General features: G+C 44.2%; 1 protein-coding gene across 2 annotated transcripts in view; it reads right to left on the minus strand.

The window, feature by feature from the left end:
- Positions 1 to 7,049: 7,049 nt before the first annotated feature.
- LOC110991182 (pituitary homeobox x-like) overlaps positions 7,050 to 14,345 on the minus strand; it is a 35,868-nt gene continuing 28,572 nt past the window's right edge. For both annotated transcript variants that reach the window (XM_022256428.2, XM_087129923.1), the window contains one exon: positions 7,050 to 10,022. In XM_022256428.2, the coding sequence (XP_022112120.2) occupies positions 9,495 to 10,022 (528 nt within the window). In that variant the 3' untranslated portion in view covers positions 7,050 to 9,494. The remainder of the gene's footprint in view (positions 10,023 to 14,345) is intronic.

Genomic DNA, 14,345 nt, shown 5'->3' on the forward strand with positions numbered 1-14,345 from the left:
GAGTGTGGGTGGGAGGGGACAGAAAACAAAGTCATGACCGGAAGCTAGGATTACCGTTTACTGCTGAAAGACTTAGCGTCCATACCAACAGTTACCCTTGGCCGCTCAAAGGTGAAATTAACAGCTTTTTGGAAACACCTCATGCGCCATGTTTTAACAATGTCGTCTTGTTCCGGAAGTCTTCGAAAATCATCCGTTGGCAGTGTGTTAGATAAGAGAGAGTGACATTTACGACAGACAGTGGTGACAATAGACAGAGGATTTGAAAGTGCTGAAACGCCAATAGTATGATCCCCAAATACACTGTCGGATAACATTATTTAATAATATGATACCGAATTTGTAAAGCGCCCTTTTCATCAAAAAGCATGCTCCAAGTCGCTTGAACAAATAATGAAAATGGAACCATTACAACCATAAGCCAAAAATCAACCTTTAAACGCTCATCGGTGTCATCGCAAATTTAACAGATCAATTAATTAGGTACAGCGGAAGAGCTTAGCCATCCTGTCATCCAGCAATCATTGTTTCTTTTGTATAGTGAGTCTGCTGCAAAAACCTTAAGATAAATGTGTATGTACATTAAGAACAACAGTCAAAATCTTGACATTAGTTATTTGTTCGCTTGTGTTTCAGGCTGGGCCATTCCCCGAATGCCCATAGTGACTGGTCCGGATTCATCTTAGACCATAAGACAACAAGTTGCGTGTTAGAAAACGAGGCTGCTTTGGGTAGGCCTATTTGTCAGTGGTTCACCGTTTATTAGTTCAACCACTACGGGCTCAAATCAGGCGGGATACGATGGGTACAAGCCATTTTCATGCTAAGGGCCAATCTGTTTATAAATATTTACAAATTTCCATTGAAGAATTCAAACAGTAAAAGTTTGTCGGGCCGGCAGGACTAGAAAAAGTCGTTCCTATTCAAGCTCTTTCATAATATTTCCTAACTCCGCACGAAATTGGGCCTTTCTGAGACAGCTGCTTGAGGTCCGGTGAGAGAAGAGAAAAAATGGCGTTATTCAGCAGGGTAGAAAGAAGTTCGTTCCCCTCCACTGCCGGCGCTCAAAAGCGTCGCGGTGATTAATTCTGGAAAATACCGTCATTCAAAACAGTTGTCTCTTTGCCTGCTTATTAATACAGTTTTTGGCGGTGATATAGTTGCGTAGCTCGAGGACCTGCGGTGGCCCCCGCGTGAACTCTCCCGGAGTATTCAGGCTTGTGACGGACTGGCGACATGCTGGGGATCTGCCTGGTTGGCCAGGAATGATGGCGTGCGTGTCTCTTTGAAAAAAATCTTTTGGAGCTGTGTTTGACCCAAAAAAATCTCATTCCTTTAACTTTGACAGAATCCTTGATTACGGCTTGTTTTTGTGTGTTAAACTGCCCCCCATTTATTGTCTCTGATCACGCCTTAGTTGGCGCAATTTAATTGTTTAGCATGGGCATGAGGTTGAACATATTATTGATCTTGCTGATTGGCTACAGAAAATCTCAAGTAATTTTACAGTAAGAAGCTTGAGTCACTTTCGTACCAAAAAAAACCTATATCGAAAGTGACGAAAGAACAGTGTATTTTCGAAGCTGAGCATTCTATTGTTTCATATAAAAAAACAGTTGAATTTTTTGTATTTAAATCAATCAAAGTGTTTATTAGCGCCCAAAACGAGGGCCAATCAGAGGGCCTGACTCGAGAACTGGCTCAGTCAGTGGGAACACGTCTGAAACTCATAAACCGTTGTACGCGATGTTTTGTCATGTGGGTGCTGTAAGGAGAAAGAGATAGCCTACACGATTGCTGAACTTCCTACAAGCCCCTACGAGGAAGGCAGCATCACAGATTCAGAAAAAGAAAACCGCCAGAGTCAAGTAGTTTGTATAATTGCAGCCTCACAGGGCAAAAAAACCTGCATTGACGGTTTGCGCCATTTAGAAATGACTGCAGCAGATTTTTTTCTAAAGTACATGTTCACAATGCGCACATCTGCACACACTTGAAACCTGTGCCCTATTCGAAGGGGCGTACAGTCGATTCAGTCCTCAACCAAGTCCGGTCACAATTAAGTCAAATCGCAAATGAATCCAGCGGTTCAGTCACAATAGGAAGGGAATATCTTTGCCGAAATCACTCAAATAGCCTGTAACTTGACTTGAAGCAGGGTGGTCTGTGACGGACCTGTGAGGACTTTGCGATAGAGTTCAGTCTGTTACATTGAAACCCTTTCCTCCCGTTTCCTGTCGTCGCAAAGAGACTCACTCCTTGAAACAACCCTTGTCCATCCTTCTCAAAGGTTTGGTATGTTTCTGATTCAGTTCACGTGAATAATCAATCAGCTCTGACACAGCATATTACCGCCTGTGATTGGGCCGCTCCATGCACTTCTTGGCCAAGCACAACCTGTCTCTACCGCGCCCAGCATGCAGTAATTCTAAACATGCACATGAAATTCACCTTGTATCTCTAATTGAGTGCTCGGCTTCCCTCGATTAAAGGTTTTTGAGGATTTCTCATTAAACGGGTGGGCAATTGTTGTACCATATGGCATAATGTTCGTGAGTCCATGACTGCAGCATTTCGTCCCGATGAGGTTCCAGGAACCGCCAGTTTTTATTATTGGTCGATTTATTACCGGGCATTGCACTTTTGACTGTCGAGCAGACCTTACAGAGTATCGGAGCGAATAGGTCACGCGCACAAATATGTGTGTAAAAAGCTGGATTAGCTGGAGACGGCTGAGTATGCAGTGTCAAGCAGCAAGATGGTGGGGACTATTATATAGGTCAAACCCGAAGCTAACTCGTGGAAGCTAATCGAAGGTGCCCATTAATGCGAGAACCAGCGCTGGAATCAACACGCGCTCGTACTCCATACGTTTTCACTACACTTCCTGCTTCAAATGACGTCATGCTTCGGTATTACTCCATTAGCTCCAAAAATACCTGGACCAACTCTCACCAGAAACGACGCTGCAGAATATTTGCCTGCAAAAGTGGTGGTTTCGTAATTTGATTCCATGCCATCGCATTCAAGGAAAATACGATGACACGGAATCAAAGTAGAATCACAGATTCCCAGAGGTATTTGTCGAAATTTGAACTGAATGAAAAAAATGATTGTTTTGATGGCTTAAGTTAGAAATGTTGTTCATGTGGAGTGAAGTGTGATTAGGAAAAGACTATATCAGAATAGATTCCCATTGGAAGCTATCAAAACAAAACCAAGAAAAACGGCAGACGAGGAACAAAAAGGGGAAAAAAGAAAAATAGAACAAGAAAAAAGAAAGAAAAAGAAGAGACTTAACAATAACTGATGGATGCACGACTTGCCTAGGAATACAAAATGAACACTTTTATCAGGGTTTATATTTATAACAATTGCTACCAACTTCATGTTCAGATAAAGAAAAAATAAAGAACCTGAAACGAGTCTCCATGGCATGCATTTTTTTTTTCGAGGATGCAATTTGGTAATCGGACTGAGGGCAAATTATGGGGTGATCATCGAAGGGACAGAGGAGAACAAACGGACCATTTTCCTCCGACTACGATCCTGCATTATTCCGTGTAATTGCCTCTTAGGATGCCGTCCCCAGGAGAGTCCAAGTCTCCACAGTGATGTGTTTTGATTTGAAGATATTATCCACACTGAATCCCAGTTCCCTCTCCCCCCCCCTTCCCTTGCCTGTACCTCAGTCCTCCACACGAAGGGCCGATGCGGGCTCCGTCTGGCGGCTTGCGGCCACGCAACAAAAGAGGAGACTTCATGAATACCAAATGGCTTTGTGAGTTGGCTTGATGCATCTATTCAAACTATTAGTCATTTGGGGGGGGACAAAAAAGCCGGTGGCAATGCAGGTTCATCCGTCACACTAGAGGTAAAAAGAATGTCCGTATTTCTGCACATCTGTGGCGAAAAGTCATCAGGCCAGAAGCAACGGGTGGACAAGACCAGAGAAACGTTAAATGTGGGCTGCCGGACTCATGGTGAATGTCCTGGCGCGATCATTTTGACGTTGATGGGGTAGGATGTCGCAGCACGGGCGATGTCATGGGACGACATACATTGGCTACGGGGGATATGCTTCGGTTGTGTGAATCTCCCCTCGTCTGTTTCATTTTTTTTAGGGGGGGATAAGGGTTTTTCTGCAAGTCAAATTTCCCTGACACCAAGACGGAGGGGATTAGTAGTGGCGTTAATGAGGGGACATCACTCGGCGAGATGTACGCCTAGGCACGGCCATCGGTGGCCGATCCTCAAGACCTCCGGCACTTGGCGTAAGACCATCGCGTAGTTCATACTGCGGAAGCGATGCACTGCCACGCTGTATTTGGGAAAGGGGAAGGAAGGGGGACGAAGTGGTAGACAAATATACACACAATACACTCTAAACACTTCCGGGTCAGATTGACCCAGAATTGGGTTATAACCCTTTTCCGGGTCAAATACGACTCCAAAGGGATCATATTTTGACCCAGAAAAGGGTCATACCGAATGGGACCCAATTCTGGGTCAATGTGACCCGGAAGTTTTAGAGTGTATGAGACATGGATATGTGCTTGTTGTTCTCAACTGGACTAAGAGATGAGGGATCTACTGTCGAACTAACTTTCCCGTTTTTATTCCTTCAAAATAAACAAATGTAAATAGAGGAACAGGCTGGGAAAATCAATCTAAAGGACAGTAAATGAAACGCAGTATATTCATGAATGAAATAACTACCTTTTCAAATGCAAAGAGAGAGCTGGACCGCAGCCAGCTCCACGGACGAACCGACAGAGGATGAGTATAGCTAACCCTAACAGCCAACACGGGAACGTGGAATCGTGGGTGCTTTCTAGGTAGTGATGTATGGGTTTTAGTCACATGTACATGTACATTGACAGAGAATGTTGAATGGCATCGGTGGATCACCGTAAGCCCCAGGCGCTCCAATACGCAAATAAAGAAGTCGGTCGAATGAGTCTCAACTCTTGAGGCAACGCGACGCTCACCGTCCATTTGGATCCTGAAGAAACTTCAAAACTCCCAGGGAAACTCCTAGATGTGAGTAAAATGTGTTTCCTCTGGTGCATTCTTCTAAACCAGAATATTTTATGGCGGTAATGACAAAAAAACATGAAACATGCATTTATTTGTGTCACACCCGTGTCATGAATAAATTAATTTATCATCAAAGGTGTGAGGCCGCATTAGCTTGTGCTTCTTCGGGCTTTTCTGTCTGCTTCTGAACCGTCTCTTGAAAATCAGAGAAGGGTGTTACCGAGCGGAAAATGGTTGTTTTCTGTGACAAATTGGCCGGTGAATTATGGAGCGAATTTGTCCAAATAGCCTGTAACCTGAACGGGATTCTCCACGGACGTCGACGAGGAAGGAGGGGGGCTGAAGCCGGGCAAAGACGCTGCTATCCCAAGCCAACAGATCCCTGGAGAAGCCGACACTCGTGCCCATCTCGCCTTCGATAAACGGACCAAATCTGCACGGAAAAAAAGAACTCCAAATATGCTTGTAGCGGTGCATAAGGGAATTTGTCTCAATTTTTCCGGTTCATTATCTCACATGACAAGCACGACGTGATTGAAATCGCGGTACGAGTGTGATGACTCTATTATCAACATCTTTTCTCTTCCTACATCCCTTGTCTGATTTTTTCCTCCCCCCCCCTTTCTTTCCCCCTGTCCCCTCCCGCCGGGCCGACGGTTGATGGTTTTTCTGCCGGTCCGGACGCGAGCTTGTTTGTAATAGGAACTCGCTGGGGAATGCGCGCAATCAAGCGGCGATTATCGGGCTTGATGACTTTTGATGCGGGCCCCGTCTGCCAGGCTGTCAGCCTCATGACGGTCCTAGGCAAGCCACATAGAGTCTCGGTTTTCCCCTCCCCCCCCCTTCGTCCCACCATCTCTTTCTCTCTCTTTCTCTCCCCTTCTGCGGCGGTCCTTATTCTCAGCTATAACCTGCGTTTTTCTCACTTTCACACTGGTTTTGGCTTTCTACGGCATTTCTTTGACTCCCGATCCCTACCACGTTGTATACGACTGAGGAAATGGATGGAGGCATAATGGGATATTTGCCGTCTGTTGCCTCTCGCACTGCTGACAAGGGTAAACCCCCGAATAAATCTCTTTCATTCATCAGATGTACCACTCATAAACCTTGTGTTGTGATCGAGTCCATCACAACAAAGTTCATTATCCATATTAAGTCCGATCATCAGCCACGAGGGACGAACAGTGGCGAAGTAATGCCTTAGTCTTAGTTCACTTGACTGGCTTGTGGTGGATTTATGAGGACTTATGAAGGGCTCCGACTACGACACTGCTTGACCCACTGCAATTTGGGGTGGGGTTGCAGGCTGTTGAAATGGGAATCAAAGACTCCATACACATGAGGAGAAAATCCGTATTCGCGCATACAAAAAAAGTCTTGTTGAAATGGTTCCAAAAGCCAGGATCTGGCTGCACGAGGTGGATGGGACTTTACTGTTGTATTAACTTTGGGGGAAACGGCGCGCGCTGACCACACCAGTGGGGCTAGGCAAAGTGAAGCTATGACATCAGAACTACGGAAAAACAAATTCTGAAAAGTAAGTGGTAAAATGTTTTTGGTCACACATTTAGTCAACAAATTAGGTATTCTTTAAAATAGGATTCGGGGCATATACCGGAGAAGTAAAATTAAGATAATCCCTTTTAACAACCATCTGCACAAAATCATTGAAAGGCATTGGTAACTCATTGGTCAGTGTCAAAAACAAACAAATAAACAAACAAACAAACAAACAACCCTACAAAACAAAATAGCAAAACAAAGAAAAAGCCGAATGGATCTTTCATGTCATATGAATATGGTCAACGAGAGGAACAGACAGCCATATTAATTTTTAGAAGTTTCAACCAAGAACAGAATATTTCAGACGTTAATTTTTCGGTAATTGGACAAAAACACATGAAAAACACTTTGAAAAGTTGTACCGTCTGCGGTTGCTGCCTATCGCCACTTCTCTTTCGTGGAAATGTGGCAGCTACTGACCCGTGGATAACACCGACTAAGGGTAAGATTTCTCTGTTCCGGTATCTTTTATTTCATTTCATCATATTTCACAAGTCTGATTAGAAAAAAATTCCCTCACAAAACCAGATTTAAATAAAAAATATCCAAACGAGACAAACAATGTGTTTTAGACTGTTCACTCGAGACAAACATACCATGATCGGATTAAGATATACGTGAGGAGATCCGAAGGTATAAGTGAATGAATATTCTGTACATAGAGGCAAATAAATAAATAAACATGTCCAATAATTGAGAACAAACTCCAAACTAGAAACACTGATAGGAAACAACGGAATACAGTGCCGGTATTTAACTTTCAAAGACCGACTTACGACAGAAACATAATCCGGATAATTGACAATTTGGAAAACCAAGCAACGAAAGCCAATAAGGGTGAGCGCAAGCTGGCACATGGACCAATCCTCGAGGAGTAGAGACTTGGTTGTTTTTACATGCAGAGAATGAAATCAAAGTAAAATTTCCATCAAAGCACCGTTGCGCATAGCAACATTGAATGCATGAAGAAACATCAAAACATGCATTTTGTAACCAACCACCACAAATGCACTATCCCACCCACATTGAATTAACTCCTTTTTTCAGAGGTAGAGAGGAAAAAGGTTGTGGATAACATAAACTCTCTTTCGATCCGAAATGCCATAAAAACAAACAATGAACGCTTTACAAAATTCCCCTAAGCGTATCCCTTGCACAAAAATTGAGCATTTGAAAAGTCGGGATGCCTCCATGGAGAAATCACGCTGAACAATGAATACATAATCCAAACGCAAACATAATGTGAATGAAATCCAGAACATGAGCAGCCAAACTTTTTTTTCGATCAAATAGTAACATTTATCAAAACTGTCTCAGTTGAAAGCATCACTGATTCACCAACAGTGGGACAAAAGCGCCAAAACACAACGCCACACAAGGATAGATTTTTCTCGTCCAATTTAAATCACTGTATACGATAACGCCTATTTTCTTTTAAATATGTCACAGGTTTGTAATAAACGTGCGTAGTACTTGTGCCAAAAAACAACAACAAAACATTACCACTGTTGTCATAATTGAATTCAATGTACCGCTGTTTGGTACACTGGGATTATAAACTAGCCTCGCAAAGACGGGCAAAAAGGATAAACAGAAAATAACGATAGATTATAATAATGTGCACGCCACGGACCGGATTTTAAAAAATACATTAGTACACTTGTGAATTCTGATTTGTGAAAGTGACCATTTTGTCCATAATCCGCTTTAAGGTAACCCCCGGCTTCACCTTCTGTCAAGAAATTAGTTTTTGAATGCAGGATTTTTTTTCGCACCCCATTCATTACTGTAATTCTTGGTTAATTACCGGAACAGTTCCTCAAGAAAAAAAAAACCAGAATGCTTCAATTTCAAATAAAGAGATACTGAGTCACGGCGCAAGAGCCAGGATTTATGGATTTGTCACAATTGACACTTTTGTCTTTCGGAGGCGACGGGAATATAAATGAGAGGTGAAGAGTCCGTCTTTCTTTGCACACGTAAACGTGTCTTCCTCAATTTGTGAGCGCCACCTCGCAACGCCGATCGTCCAATCAGAGCTCATCAGGCGAACGTAGCCGGCGGGCATCGCAGCCAATCAGAAACGAGGACTGGACCGGTTGGGCGCGAGGCAAGGCCACTCATTAAAACGGACATGTTGCATTGCGCAGATGCTTGTATACCCGGCTCTTCGACTATCATGCAAATTTTATCCTGCTTGTTGCAAGGGATTACATTGTAAGCTTTCCCAAAGACATTACTGGGTGGCGATAAAATTAGTCCAAGAACTGTCCCGACCGTATGACAATGTCCTGGATTCTCAGGTGTCATTGATATTTGTTATCCCAACAAAAATAAACATCTCCTTTTCAAAGTTTGAGTAAGTGAAAAAAAGCCACATTTAATCGATCAATTCAACCGAATCTTCATTCTGGAGAAAATCCTGTTTCTAAATTCCAGGTTCCGAAACTCAGTTTCATCATGTGTACTTCCCCTGTGGGTTCAGTATTTCTTATCGATATTTGCAGTATCCCAAGGGTCGACACCTCTCACTGCCGATATTCGTAATTACGCACTCTTGCTCTTCCGTTTCTATGTGCATCCAATCTCACACTTCTCTAAAATTATTACATAACAAAATATTAAAAATAGAACTTCCAAATTGATTAAAGACGTTTCTGTCAGTCTCTTTTGCCAAAATGTAAGGCATTTACTCTCAATGACTGGCAAACTCGTGAAAAGTCACAACATTCCATTTTTTCTTCAAAAATGTGATTTGGAATACGATTGTAAGATAAAGCTACATTATTCTAGATTTATACCATTGAACAAAAAAGGAATACGTCATATTTATATTACATCAACCTATTTTATTTTATACTAAACTATCAATGTACAAAAGAAGGTGTTTATGCTGGGCCATTAAGCCCTGCGTATTGACAAGCTGATAATGTTGGACTTTGACGGACAGGATAACTAAATGTTCCCATCCCGGAATGCTGTTTGGCTTTAAGGCGAAGCGTGGCAATACTGCTGGAGCAAGGTTCCCTGTACATGTAGGATGACGCCGGCACCGAGGCGTACGGACAGGCCGCCGCGGCAGCACCGGCCGAATTGTTCAGGTTCTGGTGGCTCATGACGCCGTTGACGTTGGATGAGGGAAAGCCGGAGCTCATGGTGGTCTGCGGGTTGAAGCACATGGGCTGGTTGGAGACCCCGGCCAGCGGATTCACAGTGTTCAGTGACCAGGGGAAGCCCTTGGACCCCAGGGGATTGGCCGACTTGGCGGCCCAATTGTTGTAGGAGTAGCCGGAGTACAAGCCGTCATCGAAGGGCTGCATCAGACCGTTGAACTGAGAGCCAAAGCCGTTCTTGAGTTCATTCAGCTGGTTCCGCTCTCGCTTCCTCCACTTGGCTCGCCGGTTCTTGAACCACACCTGTCACCATACAGGAAGGAAGAGACGGGGAAGAATAAAAAGGGTGGATGCTCAAGCACAAACAAATTCATCTTTAATTAAAAATCAATATCGAATCGAGATTGGAGGGTATCCTTTACACGTAATGACCTTAGAGAGGATTGAAACTGGATGCCGATGCCGAGCCGGCAAGAGGTGTTCTCTCCCCGACTCTGCCTTTTCGACAAATGCGATCTCGGTGTCGAGTTTCGCAAAGCAATATCGCAGTGTGTACACTGCACGGGGCGGACTTGATCGAAAAGATGGGCCCCGCAAATCCCCTCGGTACTGGGCAATCAGAACTCGAGATTTCGCCCTCATTGGCTCAGCTCTCGCGCGCCAGTCCGCGGCAGCTGTTTTGGATGTGGTGCACTTTTTCTTTCCCCCCTCCCTGTTTGTAATCTTGCCGACCGAGCCCCAACCGAGTTGATGATGGAAAGGGTCGGAAATAAGGCCCGATATGACAGAAGGCTGGTTGAGGGGCGAGTACGGATATGTTACGGGTTATGAAAGACGATCGTGAGTAGAATAGAAGAGGTCTAGCATGAGACTGAAAAGGTCATGCAGAAAGACATGGTAGCAGTGTTGCACCTCGGAATGTTGATGACCTCTGACAATCCACCAAGGTAACATGTACGTGCAGGAAAACAGGTAGGAGAAGGCAGACATTTACCAGGAGAAAATGACACCAGACAAAAAAGTGACTTCGCAAATAGTTTGGAGATTAAACAATGGAGTAGAGACAAACAAGACAGAACACGAAACTTACAGTTACCCGTTCAATAAGCCACTTGCGAGTTAAATTTGAATAAAATCTGGTACAGGGTGTTATCTGATTGCGTAGAAACGTAACAATTTCCCCAGGCTAAAGACACTGTTGCTATACCTCATGATTCGGGGCAAGCTTTTGCATTGCGTCCACCATCTCTAGAATGGACTGGTTCCTTTTTGCCGTTCTTATCCATGGAGAATAATGTATTGTTGCAAGGCGTCTCTTTAATATGTAACTAAGCAAAAGCTTGCCCGAATCGCGAGGTATAGCAACAGTGGTTTTAGTATGGAATGTTCAAGTTGTTATGTTCATGAGGAATTTAAAGAACTCAGTGTACCAGATTTTATTCAAATTTAACTCGTAAATGGCTAATTTAAGTAATACTATTGGACACTTAACATCAATAAGGCGTATTAAAAAGTTTGTAGCCACAGAGACAGAGAATTGGACACAGGTACAAACCTTGACAGGACCGTAAATATTCTGTAAACATTAAAAAACGGTGAATGATAAGAGAACCTCACCACATGCTGCCAATATGAACGGTTTGTCCTTGACAGTGACTGATGAATGCGATTGCACGTTTGACTGAAGTTCGATTTTTTTGTTTTGTCACACTTGATACTTTGACTGAATGGAAACATCTGCTGCGCATGGGTTAATTTCACTAATCATCTGTTTTAATTTGTTGAAGGCAACACCTGCGACTGGAGTTGACGATGGTGAAATTCAATCGAAATGAAAAAAGGAGGGAGGGGGCTGAAGAAGTGATTAGAATTTCGGCATCGCATCCTAATTTCAGATTGAGAGAAATTTTGTATCATTCGTCTCTTGCTGGTTACCCGTTTTAAAAGTATCCATGCGCCGAAGGCATGAGACGTGTTAGGCGTACAGTCACGCGTGATTTCATGAATGCTCACACGTGATTTCACGACTGGTTGCCAGCACGTTGGTGTAAGTGTCTGTCCTCATATCCTCGAAAGAGGGGGCCCCAATGCCAGCCAAGACACAAATATTTTCAATTTCAGGTCTCGTGGGGTATGACCCCAATTGGTTGTCGGTCACCAGAAACGGCCCGTATACTGGTGACCACGCGCTTGTTTTTCGGTAGGGTGCACCGATTACTAGCGTGCCGTCCTGGGCCATCTACAAGGGCTTCACCGCGCACAGGGCCCGGGGACCTTCTGACCCCCATCCAAGTCGAGGTTTCCGAAAAAGATTTAGGGGGAAATTTCCGCAAAGTGCAATGCACCGCTGGATCTTTCTGGAGCAACACCGAGTTCCAGTCACGGCAGCAGTCAGGATGATTTCTCAGTGCATCGCCAGCGTTCCTCTTATTCTGTGGCCGTACAAAATTTGTAATTTGAAAATTTACATGCCCAGGGGCAGGTATAAAATTTTATTCACCAATTTACAAAAGGAATTCAGATCCCACATAAGCTGCGTTGAACGTCGAACGCATGAGCATGTACACTGCAGAGTCCCAAATGCCCGATGGGCAAGGTTGACTCAATTCAGCAACAGTTTGAGTAGGTGTCGACAGCAGTGAAGAAACAGTCAATTCAATACAACCGTCTGATGCACTTTTGGCTCAGATCACAAATCGTCAGTCAGTAACGCCTGTCTAGCATCCCGCTGCTGGTTGGTACCCGCCAGTTAATTGCCGCGTACAGAAACATCTCTGCCCCCAAGATTCTTTGGCATCACACTTTGTACAATGATAATTTTTTTCCCAGAAATAGACATCTGCCCGCATGAAGCTTGATTCAATCTATCACTACGAAAGGTGACACTAGATTTAGATCTTTCCGCCCGATCACGTGGGTTTCATTGTCGCAATTTGATTGGGGGGGGGATGGCCCCCAGAATATAATCCATATGCTCGATAATAACAAAATGCGCAGCCCAAGCCGTTGTGTTTACGACACCGCTGGACGGGGGCTTCCTTCATGCGCGGTAAGTCTACAAGCCGGTCCCAGCTGGTCATGGCCGCTGAGAGACACTTCGTGTCTGAATTTCTAGGAAGGACAATCAAGAAAACAACCACCCTCTTTTTTTTCCCCAAATGCTATCCATGAAACCTGGAATGCCTGACACAACTGGAACATTTCCGTAAAACAAATCTTTTTCCACACTCAGGTCTGTTTTAAGTCAAGCCCAGACATCAAAGTGCATGTCGGGTTTGTACGCCACAAATATATCAAATGGAATTGCCAGCTGTTGCACTCACACTTGTCTTGTTATTAAAATATAACCCTGCAAATTGGGTCACGAAATTTCCTTAATCTTTCCAATTTAACGTCATGTTGTAAACTAAAATGCAATTACACTGCTCGCTGAACACTGGGAAAATGGAATACAATTTGCATGAATGGGTGCGCGGAAAACGGCAAACCTCTGGTGCCGTCTGTAGGATAAACTTCAGCTTCGCCCTCGTTTTTACGATAACTGAGCGTGAGTTTTATGCTCTACACAGACAGATGACATTGTCTTTCCAGTGCCTTTTGTCTTCGACGGAATTAGTTCCATTAACAATATAAATATTAATGACCGACCGTCTTTATGAATTTTGCATAAACGCACTGGAGCCACGAAATGGAATGCACATTTTAAACCCTGAAAACCCGCTATTTGTAATATTTCATGTACGCCATGCCCAGACGATATTATATTTATGGTTGATTTTTATATCTTTATATGCTTGAAAAGAATGTTTTAATACATACAATGTACCATAGACAGGCACAACGGTGCATCCATTTCACTCATAGAAATTTCATGACTGTGGGACCATACGTCGCCACTGGGCCAGGCGCCATCACCGCAGAATGCCCAACGCTTAATGGGAAAATAAACTCGTGGCGTATTCGCGCGCGGAAGAGCCTCGCTGACTTTGTACGCAGGATGTAGGAGCTAATTAACACTAAAATCCCTGTAGCTATTATGGACGTGATAGTGAATGAATGCTCCGTTGCTCCGGCCCTGCAGGGCACCGTAAACTGCGCCCCTTTTGTCAAGAGGTAGCGGGATGGGGGGTGAAGCGCAAGGGACTGGAGAGAATTCCCCAGGTCTTGATTCAAATCTTGACTCGAGGGAGACGAAGCACTGATCCAGCCTTGGGAATTGGTGGTCAAATCAAGCGACTAAACGGCGAGGTGGGCTGGGCACTGTGAAAATGGGGGGGGGGGGGGGGCTGATGACCGCTGCGATCTGATGGGGGGGGGGGTGATCAGGGAACCGTGATGGCCGTGAAATGATATCAGTGCGTGACGACGTGTTAGAGGTAATAGGGAGGTGTCATTGTCAGGGTGCAGTGTGGCGATGACTTCAGTGACAACGCAAAATGGTGATGGTGTTGTGGATGACACTGAGATGACGGATACAATGATGGGACGATGATGTCATCGGCAATGATGACGATGACAATGATAAGCATTAAATGAACGCCAAATGTTGTCGTACTGATGCCACGCCTTCATATCGAATTTGGGGTAAAAATCACAATATGACGGAGGTGACAGTCACGAAATTAG

This window comes from Acanthaster planci, linkage group LG19, assembly GCF_054643075.1.
Source record: "Acanthaster planci isolate LZ-2023a linkage group LG19, COTS_SCS, whole genome shotgun sequence".
Taxonomy (NCBI): Eukaryota; Metazoa; Echinodermata; class Asteroidea; order Valvatida; family Acanthasteridae; genus Acanthaster; species Acanthaster planci.